Source organism: Rhinatrema bivittatum, chromosome 3, assembly GCF_901001135.1.
Source record: "Rhinatrema bivittatum chromosome 3, aRhiBiv1.1, whole genome shotgun sequence".
In the NCBI taxonomy this organism is placed as follows: Eukaryota; Metazoa; Chordata; class Amphibia; order Gymnophiona; family Rhinatrematidae; genus Rhinatrema; species Rhinatrema bivittatum.
The window spans coordinates 491,944,263-491,971,344 of NC_042617.1; the positions used below are offsets into that span (position 1 = coordinate 491,944,263).

The window sequence follows — 27,082 nt, forward strand, 5'->3', positions numbered from 1 at the left end:
AATAAGACAAGATGAGGTTCTGAGGAAACAGACAATGCAGCTGTTTTTTTAAAGAAAGATATATGATAAACCGTTCAAGTTTAAAAAAAAAAAAAGTTTTCCTGTTCTAAGAATTATGTCCATTGCAATGGACAATCAGAATGTCTTTTTATGTACCAGTCACAGGTCTTTGGCAATATAAAAATACTCTCTCTGAAAAGTACATTGCCATGACTGCATAATGCAGACAGGCCTGAAGAAGGATATAGAGTGTTATATGGGAGCCTGAAGGAGATTACATTTAGAAAGTGTGAAGCATTAACCCGTGCTGGGGTTGTACTGCAATTGAATTTTCATGAATGTAGCCTCACAGTACTGAAGTCAGTGCAGCCAGCCAAGCAAGACATGAACATAAGCAGACTAAATTCACAGTGCCTTTACTATTAGGACCCCAGCTTATCATTTGGTTGGCTACACTAAATGCAGTTCTTTGAGTGGAGCATTAACCTCCTAAGAAGGGCAGGCCTGCTTACTATGTTTACAACTGCTATTAATTCAAATCACAAAGTATCCAGGCTGAGGTCAAACGTCAAGAACACCTCTACATTAAAGTAGTTTTGAATGGAAGGTCAGCTGGTCCCTGTGACCGGCTGGCCAGGATAATGTGGGCCCAGGCTCACTCGGGGAACAGACCCGGATTCGGGGTGAGTAGCAGGTCATGAACGGTTAGGTCAGGTTAAGGTCAGGGGGGGGGGGGGGAAGTAGGGGAGTGAGAGGAGTGCCGGCATGCTGGCGCGAGATAGGTTGGGGCTAGGGAAAGAGGCTGTGCTGGCCTGCAACGATTGGCAGGCGAGCACGAAAGGGGGCTGGGGGTAGGCGGAGTCTCGGGGGAGCGTGGTGTTGGTCTTTCACTTCGTCGTGACTGCCCCGAGAGCTGGCCGGCCGTTTCGTTTAGCGGGCGTTTTCCCGGCACGCGTGTAACGGTCGCCTGGAACATTCACAATTGGATGCGTTCCTTTTTGCGGATGGCGAGTGATTGGCCATCATGACCCGACGCAGTATGGGTCTTTGTTGGCATATGCGGACGCAATTTTGGCTGCCGGTAGGACTTATGAGGGCTGGTCGTGGTTGAACTACGACGGGCGCTTCCGGGACCGTATGGAGGGGAACAATTTCATGTCTTGGGGTACCCAGGATGTGGGCTTGTGGTTGTCTCAGATGGCATCCAAGGTCACGGTGGGGGGCCCGGGGGGGGGGGGGGGGGGGGTACGGCTTCGGGGTGTCGGGGCCAACCGGCCTTTTCGGACGGGGTTTCCGGCGGGGCGGGGCGGTTAAGGCCGGGCTGGGAGGTAGCGATGTCTGTTGGGGATTCAACAGATCCACGTGCTTGTTTACCGATTGTAAATTCCGGCATGCCTGCGCCTACTGTGGAGCGGGGCACCCTGCTTCCCGGTGCGTCAAGAAGCAAGGGGAGGTGATCGGGTCTGCTCTTGGGGCAAAAAGGGGCAGGTAAGTAGGGGTTTTGCAGGGGCGGTGATGCCGGTCCGTATTGACGCAATGCGGCCGTGGCTGTGGGTGTACCCAGTGGTTAGGATGGCTGAGGTGTTAGCGCATGGTTTTACATGCGGGTTTCGGATTCCATGTTCAGGGGGGTCCCTGTGGGTGGGGGGTTGAGCTGTCCCTCGGTTAATCGTTTGCCCTTGGTGGTACGGGCGAAGTTACAGGTGGAGATTGTTTTGGGCCGGGTTGCCGGGCTGTTCCAGGTTCCCCCTCTCCAGGATTTGGTTCTCTCGCCTTTGTCCGTGGTGCCAGGGTGGGAGCCGGGCAAATATCGGTTAATCCATAACCTGTCGTTGCCTGAGGGTGGCTCTGTGATCGACTTCAGTCCCAAGGAATTGTGTAAGGTCCGTTATGCGTCTTTTGATTCTGCCGTACGGGTGATTTTGCGTTGTGGGCCGGGTGCCCTGATGGCGCAGGTTGATATTGAGGCGGCGTTCCGACTGTTGCCTGTGGCCCCTGAGAGTTTTCATTGGTTGGGTTTTCGTTTTCAGCAGGAGTATTATTTTGATATGTGTATGCCTATGGGATGTTTTATCGCATGTGCCTCTTTTGAGGCATTTAGTTCATTCCTGCATTGGGTAGTGCGGCAGCGGTCGGGTTCCTCAACCTCGGGCACTACCTTGATGATATTTGTTGGTGGGCAAGGCGGGCTCGGGTGACTGTATGGCCTTGCTGACTTGTTTTCAGGAGGTGGCTGGGGGAATTCGGCATCCCGCTGGCGGAAGGTAGGACGGAAGGTCCCTGCATGCGGATGGTCGTTTTGGGGATTGACGGGGATTCCGTCGCTAGGGTGTCGTGTTTGCCTCCGGATAAGGTAGGCCGGTTGCGGGGTTTGGTTCGGTCGGCCTTCCGGCGGCCTAAGTTGCGGTTTGTGGAGTTGCACTCGCTGGGGGGCAGTCTTACCTTCGTGTGCCGGGTGATCCCTATGGGCCGAGTATTGTTGAGACGGTTGACTAAGGCCATGGCGGGAGTTCGGCAGAAGCATTATCGGGTGCGGGTGTCCAGTCGGATGCGGGAAGATTTGCGAATTTGGGATCAGTTTTTAACGGGGTTCAACGGGATCGCGTTGTGGCAGTCTGATCCGCTCTCCAATCACGACCTGGACGTTTACGGATGCGGCAGGATCCGTGGGTTTTGGGGCTTACTTCCCGGGGGCTTGATGCACGGCGGCATGGCCGGAGGATTGGGTGGCGTCCGGCGCTACGAAAAACATCACCTTTCTCGAATTGTTCCCGATCTCGGTGGCGCTGCACATCTGGGGGGAGCGCTTGAGCGGTAGGCGGGTGGTTTTTGGTGCGATAACATGGGGGTGGTGGTGGTTATCAATAGGCGGGCTGCTAAGTGCCTTTGAGTAGTCTGAACTCTTGCGAGAATTGATTCTGTGTTGCATGTCGTTCAATGTGACCATTTGGGCCCGTCATGTGCTGGGGGTCGCTCATGGGGTAGCTGACTCTCTTTCTCGTTTTAAGTGGGAGCGATTTCGTGAGCTGGTCCCGGATGCGGATCCCTGCGGAGCGATGGGGCCGTCTTTCGTCTGGAACGTTGGTTCCCCAACGCCTGGACAATGCTGCAGGCTTCATTGGCCCCTTCTACGTGGTCAAGTTACGTGGGGGGTGCTCGTAAGGTTATGGCCCACTTAGTTGCCTTGGGCTAGGTTGGGGGTCCGGTGTCTGATGTGGCTCTTCTGGGGTTTTTGGAACAGAGTATGGCGGCGGGGTACTCGAGAGCGGCGGTGGCGCGGCAGCTGGCGGGGGGTTTTCCTTGTTTATGAGGGCTCATGGGTGAGGTTTCCCGTTGGGTAGTTTCGTAGTTCGGCGGGTGTTGGCGGGGTGGGCGGAGGTGGGCCAGCGAGTGGATTGGCGCCTCCCGATTACGCACGCTATCCTGTTGCGGTTGTTGGAAGCCTTGCCGGCTATCTGTTTCTCCCGCTACGAAGTGGTTTTGTTTCGGGCAGCGTTCGTTTGCTTTTTCGGGGCTTTCAGGATTAGTGAGCTGGTGGCGCGGTCGGTGGTGAGCGTGGATTCTCCGGGCCTCTTGGCCAGGCACGTGCGGGTTACGCCCCGGACGGTGACAATTCATATTCCGCGCTCTAAGACTGACCAGCAAGGTAAGGGGTTATCAGGGGTGTTGTGTGCTGTGTCTGGTTTGTTGTCTTGCCCAGTAGGCATGGCGGCGCAATATTGTCAGGTGCGCGCGCCGGGACTGGTACAATTCTTGGTTCATGAGGATTCGCGTCCTTTGCCCTAATATCAATTCGAGGTTGTGCTGCGTTCGGCGTTGGTTCCGCTCGGTGTGGAAGTTAGTCGTTATGGGACCCATTCCTTTCGGATTGGGGCGGCGACAGCGGCGGCTTCTACCGGGCTGCCAGGGGAAGTGATTCGTAAGATTGGACGGTGGCAGTCTGATTCGTTCAGGAGTTACGTTCGTCCGGATCAAGGGATGGTATGAGTGGGCTAACCTTGTTTTTCTTTCAGGTGCTGCGTCTCCAGGACGGTCAGGGTGGATTATTGGGTGCTCATACACCTACTGGGCTCACAGGCATGCCTGTGGCCGGCCGTACAGGCCGAATTTGGACTTACACAAACGGGGGGTGGGTTTGCATTGGCTTGGGTGTCGAGGAATGGTGTGGGACGGGTTGATCTCCTGCGTCCGGAAGGGCCGGGAGCGGCTCGGTTCCCCGAGGGTACTGGTGATCCACTTGGGCGGCATCGATTGGGGACGAATGTCGGGGCGGCAGTTCCTTAGTATGGTCCGTAAGGGCCTGATGATGGTGTCCATGCTCCTGCCAGACACGGTTCTGATTTGGTTGGATATTATTGTGAGGCCTGCTGAATTGGACAGGGTGATTTGGCGGCGCAGTAGATCTAAGGCTAACCAGCAGATTGGCTCCTGGCTAGTTTCCATGGGTGGGCGGCATATTAAGTATGAGTGGTCGTGGGGTCGGATCACGGGGCTTTTTGGTAAGGACGGGGTCCACCTTTCGTTTCTTGGGATGGACCTGTTTCTTAATTCAATTCAGGAGGCCTTGGAGGGGATATTTCCTGTATAGTTGGGCCGCATCTTTGGGGGTCACGGGACAGGTATGCCCGTGTCTATGGCGGATGGCCCGAGCCGATGCAGCTATGTTCAAGGAACTAATAAGATGGAATTATGTGGCAAATGTAAAATGGAGGACAACTGGGGTAGTTGTCGGTTGCGGATTCCTTGCTAGCTGGTGGCGGGAGTCCCCTGGTCTGGCTCCTTGCTAGTCGGCGGCGGGGGCCCACCGGGTTGACTCTTTTGCTGGCAGATGGTGGGAGTCTGAATCCGGTGAGGGCCGAGGATCGAGCCGTGTGGCTGGCAAAGATCGTCTTGCTTGAGGAGTGGCGGACGATTGGTTGGTGCTTGTTGTTAAAGTTGTAATGTTAATACAATGGCTCGGACCTCCAGGTTTATTAAAGCTGCGGCCCAGTTTACCCAAAACGTGTTGTCTGTAGCATTTATTTAACGTGTGAAAGGGGGCGGATGTGAGAGAGTGATGTCCTGGATGCCCATATTATGGAAGGTCAGCTGGTCCCTGTTCCCGGCTGGCCAGGATAATGTGGGCCCAGGCTTACTCGGGGAACAGACCCGGGTTCGGGGTGAGTAGCAGGTCAGGAACGGTTAGGTCAGGTTAAGGTCAGGGGGAGGGGGGGGGAAGTAGGGGATTGAGAGGAGTGCCGGCATGCTGGCGCGAGATAGGTTGGGGCTAGGGAAAGAGGCTGTGCTGGCCTGCAACGATTGGCAGGCGAGCACGAAAGGGGGCTGGGGGTAGGCGGAGTCTCGGGGCAGCGTGGTGTTGGTCTTTCACTTCGCCGCGACTGCCCCGAGAGCTGGCCGGCCGTTTCGTTTCCCGTCCCACCCGCCCTTTTCTCTTCTGGATTGTGATTGTTTGTTTTGTCGCAGCTGGCGGATGGCCCGAGCCGATGCAGCTATGTTCAAGGAACTAATAAGATGGAATTATGTGGCAAATGTAAAATGGAGGACAACTGGGGTAGTTGTCGGTTGCGGATTCCTTGCTAGCTGGTGGCGGGAGTCCCCTGGCCTGGCTCCTTGCTAGTCGGCGGCGGAGGCCCACCGGGTTGACTCTTTTGCTGGCAGATGGTGGGAGTCTGAATCCGGTGAGGGCCGAGGATCGAGCCGTGTGGCTGGCGAAGATAGTCTTGCTTGAGGAGTGGCGGACGATTGGTTGGTGCTTGTTGTTAAAGTTGTAATGTTAATACAATGGCTCGGACCTCCAGGTTTATTAAAGCTGCGGCCCAGTTTACCCAAAACGTGTTGTCTGTAGCATTTATTTAACGTGTGAAAGGGGGCGGATGTGAGAGAGTGATGTCCTGGATGCCCATATTATGGCATGGCAGATAGTTAGCATTTGTTTATTTACATATTTATATTTATTAAATTAATATTGCCTGCAAGCTAATGTCAAATAAAAAAAAATGTTTTCAAGGAATCTCTCTTATGTAATTGCTATTTGTCATATCTATTTCTATTTATATCAATGTACACAGTGGCTAGAGCACTGGACTCAGTCTCAGGATTATCCAAGACTACTCTCTACCTAGAACTCCAGGACCTAGATAAAAATAAGGAAATAAAGTGTCTCTCTTAATATGGCCTTCCCCATCAACAAATAAAAAAAAAAAACAATTATTTCTTTAGTACAGCTTGCATTACATTCTATAAAAAAACAAACACATATGATCAGAAAAAAAAAAAAGCAAAGCATTGTACATTTCCAAGAGGTAAGACCTACCTAGCTTCTTCCAACTGCTTCTCTCTTGCTTTTCTCTTTGCCTTTTTTCCCTGTGTGTTAGCCAGACGAGCTCTTGCCTCAGAAAGCATCTCAAGTTCATCTGTTAAGCACATTAATAAACTTTTCACATTAGTTAGTGAGAAAAAGTCAAATCAAACTCATTGGCATGCAAATATTTACCAAGATCTCCATAGATATCACATTTCCTTATAGGGAGTAATTTTCAAACAGCCTGCATAAGAAAGTCAGCAAATATGCAAACTTAAAGCCCAAAGTCCAGGTATCAAAGGATGAAGGCCAATTACCCCTTGACCCAGCTGCTCTGTACATAAACACAATCATAACCTGGTTAAAAAAGCCATCTGTACGAGTTTCAAGGTTTAATATCCAATGCCAGTTATCCTGTATCAGACCTCCCTTTCCAACAATGATCTGATTACAGATCTTTGCTACTCAATAAGGGTTGTACCATTCATTAATTTTAAAGTTACCCAACCCCCTCCTAATAGAGATTGAGATAATTATCTTCTCACAAATCTGGTCCCCTAAAAGTGCCTGAGCATACATTTACTGCTGCCTCTACTGGTGAGGTACTGCCCTGCCTATTTCTTCCGCTCACCTCCCTATTACATGGAATTATCGTTGCTGATTACCACCTACCTGGGGCACAGCAGGTGAGCGAAACATACAAGTACAAAAAGGCTTTGTTCCTGTTCCATGTGGCTCTTAAACCCTTTTCCTAGCCGGTCCTCTATAGTCTATTTGGAGAATTCCTGCTATCCCACCTTATCCTTCCTTCTACCACTGTTCCTCCCAACTTGCCTGTTTTTAAAGACCTTAGAGATAGGGGATTAGGATGATATTAAGAAGCAAAGTGATAGAGAAGCAAGCACAGAGTATTTATTTTATTTATTTAGCATTTTTTATATACCGAGGTATAGCAGAGTTGCCTTCACTCCGGTTTACAATTATAACAACCTGTTACATTAAAAAGATTTAAAACATTTACATTTAACAAGCTGAGAACTGTCATATAATATTAATATAAACAAGGCAAGATATACCAAAGGATAGGTACATTGAAGACTGAGTTCAAAACTGAGTTCAAGCATAATAGTAGAACAGTAGTAGACTTCTGTAGGAGGCAGGATAAGTTGTCAGAGGGGAGGATTGAGTGATAGGAGGCTATGAAAGGCTATGGTATTAAGTTTTGAGATCATTGTGCAAGCTGTCATTATGAGATTGGCAGAGTAGCCAGGCTTTTAGGTCTTTCTTAAAAGATTTTGGGTTTTCTTGAGCAGTGAGGTATTGCGGTAATGAATTCCATAACTTTGGGCCGATGATGGAAATGGCTCTGTTTCTGGTGGAAGAGAGTTTGGCATGTGGGAGTGATGGAGTCACTAGTTGTAATTTACTAGTTGATCTTGTTGTGCGTGCCGTGTAGTCTGCTTTGTAAATTGCTTTCTGTAATGTTGAGAGGACTTTAAATTCGATTCTTTTTTCAATTGTGAGCCATTGTAATTGGTTGAGAACGGGGTGTGATATGATCGGATTTTCTTTTACCCGTCAGGACTCTGGCCGCAGCATTCTGAAGAAGCTGTAAAGGTCTTAAGGATGACTTGGGTAAGCCAATTAGCAGAGAGTTGCAGTTGTCCAAACCGGAGAAGATTAGGGCTTGAAGGACAGTTTTGAAATCATGGGGGTGAAGCAGTGGTTTTAGGTGTTTGATTACTTGTAGTTTGTGGAATCCTTCTTTTGTTCTTGTAGAGATGTGTTTTTTATAATTTAGATCATTATCAACCCAAATGCCCAAGTCTTTAACGTTGTCTTTCAGTTGGATGAGAGTATTGTCGAATTGGAAAGGTGGAATAGTTTTTGGTCTGGCGTTTTTTCTGATGATTAGTATGCATTCAGTTTTGTTCATATTTAAACATAATTTGAGCTGGAATAACATGTTTCTGATTGTATAGAGGTGTGAGGCGGCTCTAGACATTGTATCTTCAATGGAGGAGGAGATTGGAATGAGAATTTGAATATCATCAGCGTACATGTAATACGTTATGTCAAGTTTAGATAGGAGATGACATAATGGAATAAGGTAGATGCTGAATAAAATGGGTGAGAGTGCCGATCCTTGTGGTACACCTGTATCGAGGGGGATGGCATTTGATAATATGTTGTTATAGGAGACTTTGAAATATCTATTTTTAAGGAAGGATGAAAACCAGCTTAGGGTTTTTCCAGCGAGCCCGATGGATTCAAGACTAGATATAAGCAGATTGTGGTCCACGGTGTCGAAGGCTGCGGAGAGGTCAAGAAGAATCAGTAAGTATCCTTTTTTGTTGTCAAGACCTCTTAGTAGGGTATTGGAAAGGTTGAGTAAGAGGGTTTCAGTACTGTGGTTTTTCCTAAATCCAAATTGGGTGGGATAAAGGATTTTGTTGTCCACTAAATGATCGTTGAGTTGTTTCAGCACCGCCTTCTCTGTCAATTTGGCAAAGAAGGGTAGGTTAGAAATTGGGCGGTAATTGTTAAGGTCATCTGGGTTGAGTTTTTTTTTCTTTAATAGAGGTGTGAATGTAGCGATTTTCAGCATGGGAGGTAGCTCGCCTTCTTCTAGAGATTTGTTGATGATTGCTGCAATTGTTGGGGCTAATGGATAAGCAATTTCCTTAATAACTCGAGTGGGAATGGAATCTAAGTCATGGCGTGCAGGGTTGATTTTTTTAATCATTTTTTCAGTTTCTGTAATGGAGATAGGTCTGAAGTCAAGCCAAGGAGAGTTGCTATTTGATGAAGTTTGCATTTGGAAGCTTGATGTAGAGTTGAGGGAGTCTGTAATTTTGGAGATTTTGTCCTTAAAGAAAGTACCTAAATCTTGGCTTAGGTTTTTTTTGGTGACAGAAACATTGGAGATGCAATTATCTGTAATGAGGTTATTTACTATGTTGAACAAGGATTTCGATTTGTTGGTGGAGTTTATTATTTTTTTACCATAGTAGTCCCATTTTGTGTTTTGGATTGATTTTTTGTAGGCGGCTAGTTGTGTGCGGTATTTCTGTTGTGTTGCGGGCAGCTTGTTTTTTTGCCATTCTTTTTCTATTTTCCTGAGGGCAGTTTTCATTTTTTTTTTAAGAGTGGAGTTGAACCAAGGGTTTTGATTTTCGTTTTTGTTCTTCAGTCGTTTGATTTTTTCTGGATTAATGATGTTGGCGGTTTTTTCTGTGATAAGAGACCAGGATTGGATAGCGTTGTTTATGTTTGATAAATCTAGATTTGCTAGTTGATGTCCCAGCTCATGAAGGAGGGGGTTAGTTTGAAAAGGAGGACGGTATTTGAAGAATTTTTGTGTGTTATTATTATTTGAAGGGAAGTTGTAATTCAATTGAGTCTTGCATGTAAGGAGATGGTGATCAGACCAGGGTACTGGGGTGTAAGAAATAGTAGTGTCCGTGAAAAAACTATTAGTAAAAATCAGGTCAAGTATGTGACCTGCTTTATGTGTGGGGTTGTTTACTTGGAGGATGAAGTTTAGGCTTGAGAGCATATCTAGAAGAGTTTCGAAGCTTGGTGAACTGGGGTTGGCATCAGAATGAAGGTTGAAGTCACCAAGGATGATGGATGGTTTTTTCATGTTGATGTTTGTGATGAGGAATTCCAGGAGTGGAGAGATGTTACTGTTTAATAGTTTGGGCGAACAATATACAAGGCAGACTTGTAGGAATTGAGAGTCGAAAAGAGCTATTTCATATTGTTTAGGGAGGTTATGTGATATCATTTTCATTGAGAGGTGCTTTTTTATATGAAGTAGGAGGCCTCCTCCTCTTTTGTAGTTGCGTGGAATTGAAAAGGTATCATAGTCGTTGTTAACTAGGTGGTTCAGAAGTACTTGATCGGTGTTTTTTAGCCAGGATTCTGTTATGGCGAAGAAGTCAGGGTTATTTTCTTGTAGTATGTCGGAAATTAACATGTGTTTTTTTTGATCAGGATTGAGCATTGATGAGGAGGAAGGTGAGACATAATAAGTTTTTGTTATTTTTCAATAGGGGATGTTTAAAAGGTGTTTGCGTCTGTTTTGGAGAGGAGGGTTGTTAAAAGACATCATCTTAGTGGCGGTAATGAACTTGGTTGTAGTCCGAGTGTAGCTTGCTGAAGGATGAATGTGCTTGAGAGGAGGTCCGAGTGTAGCTTGCTGAAGGATGAATGTGCTTGAGAGAGGTCCGAGTGTAGCTTCTTGAAGGATGAATGTGCTTGAGAGAGGTCCGAGTGTAGCTTGTTGAAGGATGAATGTGCTTGAGAGAGGTCCGAGTGTAGCTTGTTGAAGGATGAATGTGCTTGAGAGAGGTCCGAGTGTAGCTTGTTGAAGGATGAATGTGCTTGAGAGAGGTCCGAGTGTAGCTTGTTGAAGGATGAATGTGCTTGAGAGAGGTCCAAGTGGTGGTTGGTAGTGATATTAAGGTGAAAGTAGAGTTCTAAGCAAATTTGTATAATTTCTTTTTAATCTCAGTGGCTGCACGAAGGGGCGCACAAAGGGGCCTGCCCCTTTGTTGCGCTCCTTCGGCGCACGGCGCCTGCGGATCAGGTAATTTAAGTAGAGTTTCCAAAAAATTCAAAAAACCCTCTGTTGCTATTGGCTGCTTGTTAGCTGGTGGGAGGGTCCTAGAGCCGCGCAGATGGGCGGCGCGGCTGGCAGGCAGGCAGAGCGATCGGAGGCCGGGCTCGCCGGGGGCAGGGGGAATAGGAAGGCCTTACCCCGACGGGTCTGGGCTCCGATCGCGCAGGCCTTCTCTCCCCGGGTTCACAGCAGCGGCGGCGGCAGCGGAGTCAGCAACGGAGGTCCATATTAGAGAGGTGCGGCGCCTGCGGATCAGGTAATTTAAGTAGAGTTTCCAAAAAATTCAAAAAACCCTCTCTGTTGCTATTGGCTGCTTATTAGCTGGTGGGAGGGTCCTAGAGCCGCGCAGATGGGCGGCGCGGCTGGCAGGCAGCGCGATCGGAGGCCGGGCTCGCCGGGGGAATAGGAAGGCCTTACCCCGACGGGTCTGGGCGCCGATCGCGCAGGCCTTCTCTCCCCGGGTTCACAGCAGCGGCGGCGGCAGCGGAGTCAGCAACGGAGGTCCGTATTAGAGTACTGCACAAAAGATAGTTTGAGGGAAAACAGCTGTTGAATGTGGTTCTATTTCAGAGATTCTGAATATTTGGTAAGATTTTGTATATCTTAGGGTTTGTTGCTGCTATAGCCCCTAATTTACTGTTAGATTTAGTCTTTAAAACAGGGCTACAATAGCCAAAGTCTAAGATAAGAAACCTAAGGATCATACTCAACACTAAACTTATCATCAAAGCACAAAAAAGGGTTGGTGCTAGAACTGCCTTTCAGAAATTGAAAATGGTTAGGTTGAAGCACATACTACAGCCATGTGATCTCAAGTTTTAAAAACATTATTACTGACAGGAATTGATTATTGTAGTTTCATCAATTTGGGCCTCCCTAACTCAATTTGATTATTTTCAGCTTATTCAAAATGCTGCTGCCCATATTCTTGCTAGTTGTTGCTGCTGTGTTCTGATCACCCCGATACTAAGAGACCTCCATTGGCTGTCCATTGTCTAGAGAATAAAATTCAAAAACCTCAAGTTTGTCTTCAAGGCCTTGAAAGGAGATGGTCCTAGCTACTTGAAAACAACACTCCCACTTAGTACATTTGACAAGGAAAGTGCTTTCTTTCTTCCATTCCTTTGCTCAGAACCCAACATTTAGCAGAAATACATAACTATTCATTTTCTATAGCTGGCCCCATCCTCTGAGTTTCAGCAGGAAGCTGATTATCTGGCATTTCAATAAGGGCTAAAACATAAAATATTCTAAATGCCTGCAGGAAAACGAACATCTAAGGAATGCAATATGACATAACACCTTCAGTTTTAGTTCTTTGTATGCTTGTTTATTTATTTTGATCTAATAATAGTAAAGTCCTTTGTGCTTAATATGTCCTCCTAATCATCCACTATTTGTTTACACTTCTGGTATATTGCAAAATTGTATTTTATGTTAAATTTGTTAACCACCAAGAGCAAGGTTTAAGAATTGATGGAATAAAAATCCTCATGAATGAATCAATCAATCGACAGTTGTTGATTGTAAACAAGCAACCATAATGGCTGGAAGATGCCATGTTGCCAAAAGCCTATCACCACTGCCGATTCAATCCTTGCTTGCACCTTGGAGATCTTTGCTAAAGCTAGTCGTCCTACATAAGATGTATCCACACAGGTTCTGATCTGATACTGAGCAGATCAAAAATACATGGCACTGGGAGTACAGGAGAAAGAGGCAGGAGCACAGAAGCTATTCTAGTCTTTTCTTCTAGTAAAAAGTAAATGTATGGCAAGGGACAGATACATCCTAGAGATCAATATATATGGCTGTGACCCCATGGGTTTCTTGGATAAAGGATTAATATTCCAAGGAAGAGGACTGATGAATGAAAATGGGATAAACCTTGCAAGAGATCATAAGAGTATCTTTGCTCATATACTTGCCAATCTAGTGAGCAGGGTTTTACACTACATTCCATCAGAGGTCGGTAACAAAAGCTCGTAAGTAAGCAGTACACATAACCAGTGTACAAAGTCTAGATTATCAGGCAGATTCGCTGTTGTAAATTGGAAGTCATTCAAAATACTAGATGGAAATTAAGAAAATGTGGATTTATGAGAGCAAGGGAATTGTAGTGCCCCACTTTCTCATTTCTTATATACCACTCATCAGATACCAGATCTGAAACTCTTGGAAGCCTATCTTCCACTTTCCTGGAAGATTTTGCCTTTGTAAATCAGCTTGAACATTTTCTTTGCCTGCAATATGAAGCATTGATATCTGTTGGAGGTTCTTTTCTACCGAAAGAAAAAGTAGATTTGTCTCCTCGTCAATTTCCTGGCTCTGAGTTTCTCCCTGCTTGTTTTTATATGCCACTGAACTCACAATTTTGCACATAATTTTCATGCAAATTTTACTGCTCTTGTCTCTAATCTTTTGACTGACCATGTGAATTTCATCAGGGACCATTAACCTTGTGGTATCTGATCTTGACAATGATCCTCCCAAACTGTTAAGCTAATATCTGTACTTACTATTATCCAAGATGGCAGTTCTAACAAAATTGCTTTTTGAAGTTTTGCTTTCTTCATCCATCAAGTCAGACCTTTCTTTATTCTAATAGGGGACAAAGATGAATTTCATAATTTTAATTCTGTGGCTTCCATTTTGAAAGAAGAGAATTTTCTAATGCTCTTGAGGCCTCTTGCTTGATGAATTTCCTCACTTCTTTATTTTCTTTATCCTTTTGAAGTTAGGTACACATGACCTTCCTCTATGTTGAAAAATGCCCCCCAAGTATTTGATTGTTTGGGAGAGCAGTAGACCGAAAAGTTGAAAATCCAGCAAAAACTTTCTAGGACTCTTACTACTCTAGTCAATGATTTTAATCCTTGAAAGGTTTTTGCTCTGATCAACCAGTCATCCAGATAGAAGTGTACTATAATGCCTTCCTTTTTCAGGTAGCTGCTACAATTACCATTATCTTGGTGAATGTTCTTGGAGCTGTTGCTAAATTGAACAGAAGTGCTCGGAATTGATAATGTTTTCCAGTTACGCAGAAGTGAAGATATCTGACAAAAGTTTTCCGTGCCGGTCTCCATCTGATGTCACACATGTGTGAGGACTACCATCCTGCTTTGTCCTTGGAGAATACTTGAATCTTCATTACTCAGTGGTAATCCATATACTCACCAATCCATTGTTGAGTACCATAAAGATCCACGTATACCCCCTATATATTTTTATGATGGCATTAGACCTATGATTAATGAAAAGGCAATGATGGTTCCTTTTCTATAAGCCAGTAGTGCCTATTATGAAGGTCTTGAAAGACATTTCTGGTATTTCTATAGAGGGCTGTTTTGTTGTTCGTTATTTAAAAATATCATCTTGGAAGCCCAGACCAGATGTATTCCACGCACCAGAATAGGCTAAATTGTTACCAGCATGGTTAAAAGGTGGGGTGAGAGAGGCTATAAAAGCTAAGAATATCTTTCAAGAAATGGAAAATGGATCCAAATGAGGAACACAGTAAACAGCATAAATACTGGCAAGTTAGATGCAAAGCACCAATAAGGAATGAAAAAAAACTGAAAAGAAGCTTGCCATGCAAACAAAAACTCATCATAAAGCAGAGTTGCTTACCTGTAACAGGTGTTCTCCTAGGACAGCAGGATGTTAGTCCTCACAGATGGGTGACATCATCAGATGGAGTCTGGCATGGAAAACTATTGTCAATGTTTTTAGAACTGACTGGCACACTGAGCATGCCACTATCTGTGCATTTACGTGGGGTCCCCTTCAGTCTCATATCATAGAATTTACAAGTGAAAAAATTAAAATAAAACAAAGGAGAACCCAACTCCATGGGTGTTGGGTAGGTTTCCTGAGGACTAACATCCTGCTGTCCTAGGAGAACACCTATTACAGGTAAGGAACTCTGCTTTCTCCCAGGACAAGCAGGATGGTAGTCCTCACAGATGGGTGAATACCAAGCTACAGGCTGCTCCCTCTCACAACCATGACCAACAGGCACCGAACCGGGTGCCAACAGGCACAAAAATAACTGCGGTGCAGTTGGTAACAAAGGGAGACAGCCTGAACCAAAACAATGGGCCCTAGGTAGGGAGAGTTGGGTTTAAGCCTGGAAGAGGCTGTGAAGGATGGATTGGCCAAAGCTACTGTCTTGCCAACCACACTTGTCCAAGCAGTAGTGGGCCGCAAACGTGTGTAGAGAACTCCACATTGCAGCCCTGCAGATGTCAGTGATGGGAACAGCCCATAATTGGGTTACTGATGCCGCCATAGCCCTCACAGAGTGAGCTTTGACTCGGCCTCCCAGCTGAAGACCGCTTGTGCATAGCAGGAGACAGAATCTGCTAGCCAACTGGAAAGGGTTTGTTTGCCCACCTCAGCTCCTAACCTATTCTTGTCGAAAGATATGAAGAGCTGAGTGATTGTCTGTGGCCTGCTGTGCATTCTAAATAGAAGACTAAGGCCCTCTTGAAATCCAACATGTGTAGAGCCCATTTGCCTTGGTGTGAATAGGGCATCGGAAAGAAGGTGGGCAGAACAATAGACTGATTGAGGTGAAAATCAGTCACCACCTTAGGCAGAAACTTGGGATGTGCATGTAGGACCACCTTATCATGGAAGAATTTTGTGTAGGGTACGTAACCAAGACCTGAAGTTCACTAACCCTACAAGCCGAAGCGATCGCCACCAGAAATAGAACTTTCCAGGTGAGGAACTTCAGATCGCAGGAGTGCAAAGTCTCAAAAGGATGTTGCATGAGCCGCGTTAATACAATGTTGAGGTCCCAGGATACAAGAGGAGGCTGGAGGGGAGGGCTTCAGTTGAAGCAGGCCCCGCATAAAACTGCCACTATGGGCTGCACAGGGATGGGCGAGCCAGCAACGCCCTGATGGTAAGCGCTGACGGCACTCAAGTAAACCCTGACCAAGGTGGTTTTCAGTCCAGTCTCGGAGAGGTGCCACAAATAGTCCAACAACCTTGAAGTGGGGCGAGGTGAATAGATCCAAGCCATGACCCTCACACCAGATGGAAAACCTCCTCCACTTCAGTCGATAAGACTTCCTGGTGAAAGTCTTCCTGGAAGCTACCAGCACCTGAGATACATTGTCAGATAAGTTGAGGGGTTGCAGGACTAGGCGCTCAACTTCCAGGCCATTAAGGCTAACACTCAGAGGTTTGGATGGTGCAATCTGCCCTGAACCTGCGTTATCAGATCAGGCGCAGTCCCCAGACTGAGCGACAGGTCCCAAAGTAGTGGGAACCAGACTTGTCTAGGTCAGGATAGGGTCACAAGACTCATGGTTCCCCGGTCCTGCTGGAGCTTCAGGAGAGTCTTCATGACCAGTGAAGATGAGGATATGCGTACAGGAGACCTGCGCCCCAATGTTGGGCAAAGCCGTGTGAAGCTGGAATTCCGTCCGTCCTGAATAGGAAGCAGAAGTTTCTCACCTTGCAGTTGCACGAAGAGGCAAAGAGATCCACATACAGAGATCCCCACTATTTGAAAATCCGGGCTGCCACTGCCAAAACTTTTGTGACTATTTATATGGCTGAAACATACGGCTCAAGAAGTTTGCCACCAAGTTCATTGCTCCAGCTAGATATTTCGCTCTCAGGGACATGCCCTGTGACAGAGCCCAGGACCAAATCTGTACTGCCTCCTGACAGAGGAGTAACGACCCCGTGCCTCCCTGTTTGTTGATGTACCACATTGCTACTTGATTGTCTATCCGAATCAGGACTGCCTTGTGGGACAAGCGGTCTCGAAACACCCAAAGAGCGTAATGAATTGCCCGAAGCTCCAGGAAGTTTATCTGGCATAGAGATTTCTGAGTCATCCACCAATCCTGCAAGTGCAGGTTGTCCACATGAGCCCCCAACCATGGGGAGAGGCATCGGTGGTAAGTATTATCTGAGGCAGGGCAGCCTGAAAAGAGGTTCCTCTGCTCCAGATTGAAGAGATTCTCCCACCAGGACAGGGAAATCTGCAGAGGTGGCATGATGGAGACACATGCCTATAGGTCCTAGGATGCCTGTTGCCACTGCGACCGTAAGGTCCACTGCGCTCTGCGCATGCAGAGGTGAGTCAATGGATTGACATGGACAAAGGCAGGCACGGAGACAAAGATGAAGCAGCAGACAAGCAGGAACCTGTCGATGGCTACAGACCAAGCTCACCAACGATGACAGGGCAAGCACTTGCTCGCAGGGCAGAAACACCTTGGCCTGAATCGTGTCTAATCTGGCTCCTATGAAGTCCAGGTGGGACGATGGACAAAGGTGGGACTTTGGGTAATTGATAACAAACAATAGAGTTCGCAGAACTCCCTGCTGGGAGTCACTTTTTGACCAGCCAATTATCTAACCCCCTGTCTGAGGTGCGCCCCCACCACTACTAGGCACTTGATGAAGACCCAAGGGGCTGAGGCCAGGCCAAATGGCAGTACTCAATACTGATAGTGAGCTTCTCCAACCACAAAACGAAGACACTTCCTGTGACTTGGAAAGATCGCAATGTGGACGTAGGCATCCTTCAGGTCGAGGGGAGCAGAGCCAGTCTCTTCTGAGGAGTGGAATAAGGGTGCTCAGAGAGCATTTTGAACTTTTCCCTCTGAAGATATTTGTTCAAGGCTCCGAGGTCAAGAATGGGGCATAGGTCCCCAAGTTCTCTTTGGAATCAGGAACCACCTTGAATAGAACCCTCGGCCCTGTTGGTGGAGGGGAACAGGTTTTACCACTCCTGCCATTAGAAGGGGGGAGAGCTCTGTCAAAAGTATTTCCTGCGGAGCGGATGAACCCCCACAACGGACATGGGGGGGAAGTCCACAAAGACGTCCCTGAAGTTCAGCTGATACCCCTGGTGAATGATTGTGAGAACCCACCGGTCCAACATAACAACTGGTCAGCGGTGGGCAAAGCGAAGTAGCCTGTCTCCAACAGGAGTATGGCAGGCTGACTCACAAACCCTCGCCCCCAGTCTAAACCCCGTGGCGGGGCTCTGCTGGGGAGCTGGCTAAGCCCTGGGGGTCCATTGTGAGAACAACCCCTAGAACCACCGCAGGATGTACGTTCCCGGGATGCAGGAGGGTAATATTTCCTTTGGCGGTAGAAGGATTCCATCTAACCTTGACGCAAGGACTTCCTGACGGAGGATGGTGAATCAGAAGCACTAGCCGATAGCTGTCGAAGAGTCTCATGGTGGTCCTTCAATTGGGCTACCATATCCCTGCCCTTGTCCCCGAAGAGATTTTCACTCATGCAGGGTAGATCAGCCAGCTTCTCTTGGACCTCCAGCTCCCCAACATTTATTTACTTTTAGCTCTTCCAAAACAGTAAACAAAAAATCTTTCAAAACATGATTACGTGCCAAGCAATGTTCCACCAATGGTGCTTAAAGCTTTTAGCGACTGATTGCACTGCGATGTTCTATCACTATATTGTGGAATTGGCCTCCTGAGCACTCAAAGAAAATTATTTCTTGTTTGACAATGTAGAGATTACTTACCTGATAATCTCCTTTTCCTTAGTGTATGCAGATGGACTCAAAACAAGTGGGTATAGTGAGCTCGTGCTAGCAGTTGGAGACGGATCTGACGTCAGCACGGGTACATATACCCCCCACAGGAAGTGAAGCAATTCAGTAATCTTCCTTGCAAAAGCTGTAGCTGACCGATCGTTTGAATGAACAGGATTACCCTGACCAATAGATGGTAGCTGGAGACCGCCAGTGTTCTCAACCGGAAGGCGTCGACACCCGGCAGGGTGGAAGCCCTATATAAGCAAAACATGGCTTACCGTGAGTCGGCGAATCCCCATGTATACCGGCAGCCGGGCGGGATGCTGAGTCCATCTGCATACACTAAGGAAAAGGAGATTATCAGGTAAGTAATCTCTACATTTCCTAGCGTGTAGCAGATGGACTCAAAACAAGTGGGATGTACAAAAGCTACTCCCGGACTGGGCGGGAGGCTGCCCGAGGTCAGTTTAGGATTGCCCTCGCAAATGCTGTGTCCTCCCTGGCCTGGACGTCCAGACGGTAGAATCTGGAGAAGGTATGGAGGGAGGACCACGTCGCCACTTTACATATCTCTGCAGGCGACAGCATCCTAGATTCTGCCCAAGAGGCCACTTGCGCTCTGGTAGAATGTGCCTTGACCTGTAGAGGTGGTGGCTTTCCCTGCCTCTACATAGGCCGCCTTGATAACTTCTTTGATCCAGCAGGCGATGGTTGGCCGAGAGGCCGCTTCCCCTTGTTTCTTCCCGCTGTGAAGGACGAACAGGTAGTCCGTCTTTCGTCCTGCTTCTGACATTTCCAAGTATCTGGCCAGTATTCTGCCGATGTCGAGATGTGAACGGTGGAGATGTCCTGGAGATTCGCTTCCGCCCAAGCCATCAGGGGGGCTATTTCTAGAGATACCTGTTGGCTTCTGGTTCCGCCCTGTCGGTTGATGTATGCCACCGTGGTGGCGTTGTCTGACATCACTCTGACAGCTCTGTTGCGAAGTCTGTGGGCAAATCGCAGGCACGCTAGCCTGACTGCCGTGCCTCTAGTCGGTTGATGTTCCACTTCGACTCTCCTCTGTTCCACCGCCCTTGGGCGGTGAGTTCTTCGCAGTGTGCTCCCCATCCATTCAGGCTGGCATCTGTAGTGAGCAGGGTCCAGGTTGGGGAGGACATTCTTGACCCCCGGCTCATGTGGCCGGGCTGCAACCACCACCGTATCTGATTCCGCACTCTGGCTGGTAGAGGTAGGTGTGTGGTGTAGACCTGTGATCGTGGGCTCCACAGTGATAGGAGGGCACGTTGTAATGGTCTCATATGCGCCCGTGCCCATGGTATCACCTCCAGAGTGGATGCCATAAGGCCGAGGACCTGTAGGTAATCCCAAGCTGTGGGCCGGGTGGCGCTCAGCAGGACCTGCAGACGATTCCGGAGCTTTGATTTTCTCTTGGAGGTCAGGCTGACCTTGTCTGCCTGGGTGTCGAATCGGACCCCTAGGTATTCCAGGGACTGAGAAGGCTGTAGGGAACTCTTGTTTAAGTTTACTACCCATCCTAGGCTTTCCAGAAGAGCAATAACTCTGTTGGTTGCTGGCGGCTCTCCTCCGGTGACTTTGCCCTGATCAGCCAATCGTCCAGGTAGGGATGGACGAGAATACCTTCCTTCCTGAGTGCCGCCGCCACTACTACTATGACCTTGGTAAAGATCCGCGGCGGCTAACCCGAAGGGCAAAGCTCGGAACTGGAAGTGCTGATTCAGGACTTTGAAGCGTAAATAGTGCTGGTGGTCCCGATGGATTGGGATATGCAAATAGTCTTCCGACAGATCTAGGAAGGTGAGAAACTCCCCTGGCTGTACTGCATTCTTGACAGACCGTAGAGTTTCCATGCGAAAGCTGGGGACCCTTAGGTATTGGTTGACTGACTTGAGGTCCAGGACGGGCCTGAAAGTGCCCTCCTTCTTGGGTACTATGAAATAAATGGAATAATGCCCAGAATTTATCTCCTCTGCAGGCACTGGGATTATGGCTTCTAGTGCCAGGAGCCTCTGTAAGGTCACTTCTACTGCCGTCCTCTTGGGAGGCGAACAAGGAGATTCCACAAACTTGTCGGGCGGGAGCCGAAGAAAATCCAGGAAATAACCTTCTTGGATGATGGCGAGGACCCACTGGTCCGAAGTAATCTCGACCCACCTGCGGTAGAAGAGGGTTAGCCTGCCCCCTATGGCTGCTACCCCCGGATGGGTCGGCTGATTGTCATTGTGGGTTGCGGCCGAAACCAGAACCCGAGCCGGTTCTCCTCTTGTTGTGCTTAGCCCGAAAGGGCTGGCTCCTGGCCTGAGAACGCGGTGCTTGATAGCGAGCCCTGTAAGGGTTGAAGCGCTGAGAGTTTCGACCTCTGGATGGTCTAGAAAACGAACGCTGGTTCCTCCTCGACCTGACTTCTGGCAGACGGGGAAATGGAGAGGAACCACATTTGTTAGCCCAGTTCTCGAGATCGCTGCCGAACAGTAGGGATCCCTTAAAGGGCATCCTTGTGAGGCGTGTCTTGGAGGAAGAGTCGGCAGCCCAGTTGCGTAGCCAGAGCTGCCTCCTGGCTGCCACTGAGGATGACACTCCCTTGGCTGCCGTATGGACAAGGTCGGAGGCAGCGTCCGTGAGGAACGCGAGAGCTGACTCCATGTCTTCTCCCGGGGTGTTGTTTAAGAACATAAGAAAATGCCATACTGGGTCAGACCAAGGGTCCATCAAGCCCAGCATCCTGTTTCCATCAGTGGCCAATCCAGGCCATAAGAACCTGGCAAGTACCCAAAAACTAAGTCTATTCCATGTAACCATTGCTAATGGCAGTGGCTATTTTCTAAGTGAACTTAATAGCAGGTAATGGACTTCTCCTCCAAGAACTTATCCAATCCTTTTTTAAACACAGCTATACTAACTGCACTAACCACATTCTCTGGCAACAAATTCCAGAGTTTAATTGTGCGTTGAGTAAAAAAGAACTTTCTCCGATTAGTTTTAAATGTGCCCCATGCTAACTTCATGGAGTGCCCCCCTAGTCTTTCTACTATCCGAAAGAGTAAATAACTGATTCACATCTACCCGTTCTAGACCTCTTATGATTTTAAACACCTCTATCATATCCCCCCCCTCAGTCGTCTCTTCTCCAAGCTGAAAAGTCCTAACCTCTTTAGTCTTTCCTCATAGGGGCGTTGTTCCATTCCCCTTATCATTTTGGTAGCCCTTCTCTGTACCTTCTCCATCGCAATTATATCTTTTTTGAGATGCGGCGACCAGAATTGTACACAGTATTCAAGGTGCGGTCTCACCATGGAGCGATACAGAGGCATTATGACATTTTCCGTTTTATTCACCATTCCTTTTCTAATAATTCCCAACATTGTTTGCTTTTTGGACTGCCGCAGCACACTGCACCGACGATTTCAGTGTGTTATCCACTATGACACCTATATCTCTTTCTTGGGTTGTAGCACCTAATATGGAACCCAACATTGTGTAATTATAGCATGGGTTATTTTTCCCTATATGCATCACCTTGCACTTATCCACATTAAATTTCATCTGCCATTTGGATGCCCAATTTTCCAGTCTCACAAGGTCTTCCTGCAATTTATCACAATCTGCTTGTGATTTAACTACTCTGAACAATTTTGTGTCATCTGTAAATTTGATTATCTCACTCGTCGTATTTCTTTCCAGATCATTTATAAATATATTGAACAGTAAGGGTCCCAATACAGATCCCTGAGGCACTCCACTGTCCACTCCCTTCCACTGAGAAAATTGCTTGTGATAAACAGGAACGCGTCACCACGGTGCAGCAGGTCGCGATTCTTAGGGACATGGCTGCCACCTCGAAAGCTTGTTTCAGCATGGTATCCATGCGCCGGTCATGTGCATCCTTGAGGGCCGCTCCCCCCTCCACCGGAATCGTGGTGCGCTTCACAATTGCGTTAACTATTGCGTCTACCTTAGGGCACGCCAGCAGCTCCTTGGACGCCGGGTCCAGAGGGTACATGCCTGCCAAGGCCCGACCCCCTTTGAATGCCGCCTCCGGCGCAGTCCATTCCAGATCTATTAGCTGCTGTGCTGCTTGTAGGAGGGGAAAATGGTCAGCCGTTTGGCGCAGGCCCTCTAACACGGGGTTCATGTGAGGGTCCCCTGGGGTGTCCAGGCCCGGAATGGCTAGTTCTGATAGGCATTGTGAGACCAGGCCTGGAAGATCCTCTTTCCGAAAGAAGCGTCTCATGGTCCGATATGGTTCCATCTCCGAGGGGAGTTCTCCCTCCTCGGGGGGGCTCCTCCTCCTCCTCGGAGCAATCCGAATCCCCATGCGTGGGGCTTCTGGGTGGCGAGTGGCCGTGCCTAGGTCTCGAGGGTCCAGGGACCGGATCATCCGGAACCGAAAAGCCCATTCGAGGGGCAGACTGCATCTGGACAAAGGCGTGGATCCCCTTGAATAACTCCACCTAGGAGAGTGAAGCCGGATCTGGCCTTAGGGCCACCAGGTCTCTCGGGTTCCCTGGCTGCTCACCGCGGTCTGCTAAGTCCGGAGTGTTACCTGAGGAACCGCTGGGCTGGGACCGGTCCTGTCCTGGGACTCCCATGGCCTCCTCACATTGGGCACATAGGGAGTCTGCTTCCTCGCTCTATGTGGCTCTGAGGTTGCATGCTGAGCAGAGGCTTAGAGCTCTTATGCCCGATTCTGGAGGTGCCGGCTCTGCGGACGGATGGGCTCTCTGATGCTCCATATGCTTTGCAATATGTATCACCTACTAATATGCGCTGATCTTATGAGTGTGCGCTTATCAGCTTAGCTGCATGCGCCTATGAACGGGCGTCTCAGGAACGTGTGCCTACCAATAGGCGTCTTATGATTGTGCGCCTATAATATGCGCCTATCAACGGCGCCTTAAGACCGTGCGCCTATAACGGGCGCTTACCAACGGCGTCTTATGAACGTGCGCCTATAACGTGCGCTTATCAACGGCGTCTTATGAACGTGCGCCTATCGACGGCGTCTTATAAACGTGCGCTTATCAACGGCGTCTTATGAACATGCGCCTATAATGGGCGCTTACCAACGGCGTCTTATGAACGTGCGCCTATATCGTGCGCCTATCCACGGCATCTTAGGAGCGTGTGCCTATAACGTGCGCCTATCCACGGCGTCTTAGGAGTGTGCGCCTATAAAGTGCGCCTATCCACGGCGTCTTAGGAGTGTGCGCCTATAAAGTGCGCCTATCCACGGCGTCTTAGGAGTGTGCGCCTATAACGTGCGCCCAGCCACGGCGTCTTAGGAGTGTGCGCCTATGCCAACGGCGCGCGCCTAGCCTTGCGCCTATATCGTGCGCCTATCTCAGGCGCACAGCAACGTGCGGCTAGGTAGCGAAGGCGAGTAGGCAGGCAAAATGGCGACCGCCTCGGCGGGCCGCTACTGAGGCAGGCCCTGCAAATCCTCACTTCCTCGGAGACCACAGTAAAGATGTACGCCTTACCTTGTCTTCGGCGCTTCCCGGCTGCGACCCGGGCGGTCTCCGGCTGCGGGGGGAGAGGGTGAGTACCTTCACCGCCGCGCTCGAGGAAGTGCACCCGCTGCCTCTAGGCCGCGCCCGAACTCGTCTCGCTCAGGGACCAAGTCCACGCTGGGACCGAGGCTGCCTCTAGGCCTCGCCCTAACTCGTCTCGCTCGGGGGCCAAGCCACGCCCGAGCCCTTCTCACTCGGGGGCTAGGTCCCTGCCGCGAGTCGGCCACCGGACCGAGGCTCCTACCTCCGAGGGACCACGGAAGTCAGCTCGGGAATCTCAACTGGGTGAGTGACCGACTGGTATCACCACAGGAGTGCGGGGCTCGTCTTCAGTAGGTTGTCTTCTAGGAATTTAGTCGTTAGAATTTGGAAACACGCTCAGTGAGCGTGAGGTAGCTCCAAACTGCTTTGGAGACGGAAATTACTGAATTGCTTCACTTCCTGTGGGGGTATATGTACCCATGCTGACGTCAGATCCGTCTCCAACTGCTAGCACGAGCACACTATACCCACTTGTTTTGAGTCCGTCTGCTACACGCTAGGAAATCAGTATTATAAACAAATTAGTGGAACAGTAAAGGGGGGGGGGCCACAATGGCCCCTAGTGTGGCTGGTCTATACGTATGGGCCTTTGAGAAGAAATGGTTACTATTGAATCAGTTTGTAAAAAATGTACATTGTTGGCGAAGGTTTATTGATGATGTCCTAGTATTGTGGACAGGTGGTCCGAATTTGTTTGAACAATTTATGAATTGGCTGAAAAGTTGTGTTGTTCACATAGTTTTCTTCGACATTTAGTGAGACATCTGCTCCATTTTTAGATATTACTATCACTAAAAATCAAGAGGAATTATTTTCTATTTATCAGAAGCCAACTGATAGGAATACATTGCTAAGATATGACAGTTGTCATCCTCAATGTCTCCGTGATAGCATACCATTTGGGCAGTACTTAAGGTTGCATCGTTTATGCTCAACAGTCAGTGAGTTTAACTAAGGGCTATCGAGATGCTATATCCTCTTTATTTTTTAAATAAAAGGAATAGTCCAGCCCAGGAAAGCTTGATCCAGTATCTTCAAGCTTAAATCTATTTCATTTCTGTGATTTACTAAGATCTACCGATGCAGGGTCGATCTGAGAAGGTATCTCTCCCGAGTATCTCTGACCTTGCAAAGCTTGGAAGGCCTGGTGTAAAGATTTTTTTTTTAAAGTCAGGTGAATATGCTTCCCTGGAAGTACTCAGGCCATACTGACTTGCGCTCTGTTGAAAAGCTTCCTCCAGCAACCATTTAAGAGGCCTTTGAAAGCCAGCGGGTTTCCCCCTCACTGAAGACGCTGCAGACTGTGACGGCTTCAAAATGGCCGCTGCATCCCTTTCAACCAACATGTTTGTCTATTCAACCTCAGGGCAGTGTTTGGTGACCATTTTGAGGTGGCTCCCGACTCCCCAGAGTGCTTCTTCGAAAAACTTTGAACCCACCTCAAAAGCACAGCACAAGCTGCCCTCAGAAAAGAAGGTACGCTTGCTCCCGGAGAGGCAAGAGCAAGTTTTTTCAGTCATTGACACTAAAGATCTGTTGCACTAGCAGACTAAGGGAAAAAAAAAAACCTTACCATTATCGCCAAAATATAAGCTCTGCCTTTTTACGGAAAGCACTTCTCTGTAAGAATGCTATGTGAAAAAGCAGCAAGAGCTTTACCAGCCCCTCTTCTTTAGAGGAAGGGAGCTTGTCTGGCCATCCAGGCTCGCCTCCCTGCAGGAGTCATCAGATCTGGAGGAGCTTGCCCCAAAGGTAAGAACAAAGACTATAATTATATGAATTGCCCCTTAGGACAGGTAATCTTTTGGCTTAAAATGTGCCTAACTCACAATTATCCATCCAGCAGTTGGAGGCAGAGAACACTGGCTATATCTGTTCTATTCATGACATACATACATTTGATAAATCCAAAATAAATACTCAAACTGTAACTGCACTCAGCAATTATAATACAAACACCACAAGTGCAGGAAGTATTTCATAGTCCAAGTACTCGTCAAAAAAGGGGCTTTATTAAGTCAATAGCGGCAAATCCACTGTTCTAACATATAGTTCTTTTTTAGTGTTGAGGGTTCCCCGACACGGACCCCATGTTTCACCAAGGCTGCGTATGGAGGGACAACAAATTTTCAAACAATAATCTGTAATTGCAAACAGTTGAAATTAACAATGGACTATGCAGGAAGGGGCAAAAGACTGCATACTATTGTCAAATCTTTATACATACCGTAGTGCTTAATGGTAGCATTTCACAGGGAGCGCGCGTCAGTGTACAGTATACAAGGGATTTAAACACTCCTCAGAAAAGGCGTGAAAACTGAACCAATCAGCATACAAAGACCAGAAAACCAATCAAATTACAGCTAGCCAGAGACCAATCAAAAACAAGGTAGAATTAGGTGAAAAAGCTCCATTCTAGTTCTTTATTCAATCCGTTTGGTATGACCATATTCAAAGTGTGGATCCATTTCTGTTCTTTTTAATTAAAATTTCAGAGAAGTGTTGTCCCCCCCCCCCCCCCCGTCCCCCCGGGTAGGGGAATAAACTACTTCAATTCAGGTCCGACAGGGATTGAGAAAGCTGGATCCAATGGTCAACCAATGGAGCGTTTTCACGGAGGTTCCTAATGTTAGAACGATGTTCTGTAATCCTCGTTTTTATCATCCTGGTTGTCTTACCCACGTAGAATTTTTGACAGGGACATCTAATCACATATCACTCCTGACGAGTTACAGTCTGAAATATCATATAGGACAAAGATTCTCTTTAACATCAGGTGTATGAAGGAGGACATAATCTCAATGAAAGGACATACCAAACAGTGACCGCAAGGTCTATGCTCACCCACCCTTGAAGGTTGTATGCTATTAGACCGATATTTTGAATTAGTCAGTATATCTCGAAGGTTTTTACCCCGCCGGTAAGTAAACCATAAGGGACTGTGAAAAACATTATTAAGAGAAAGTGAAATCCAGTGCTTCCGAATAATGTTAGTGATAGTGCCACTGAGGGTGAAAAAAGGTAAAATGCAATTAACAGAAGCA

General features: G+C 47.9%; 1 protein-coding gene across 1 annotated transcript in view; it reads right to left on the reverse strand.

Moving 5' to 3' along the window:
- CDC5L (cell division cycle 5 like) overlaps positions 1-27,082 on the reverse strand; it is a 250,734-nt gene that overhangs the window by 145,359 nt on the left and 78,293 nt on the right. Inside the window, exon 5 of the mRNA XM_029596086.1 lies at positions 6,314-6,413. Within this exon, the coding sequence (XP_029451946.1) occupies positions 6,314-6,413 (100 nt within the window). The remainder of the gene's footprint in view (positions 1-6,313; positions 6,414-27,082) is intronic.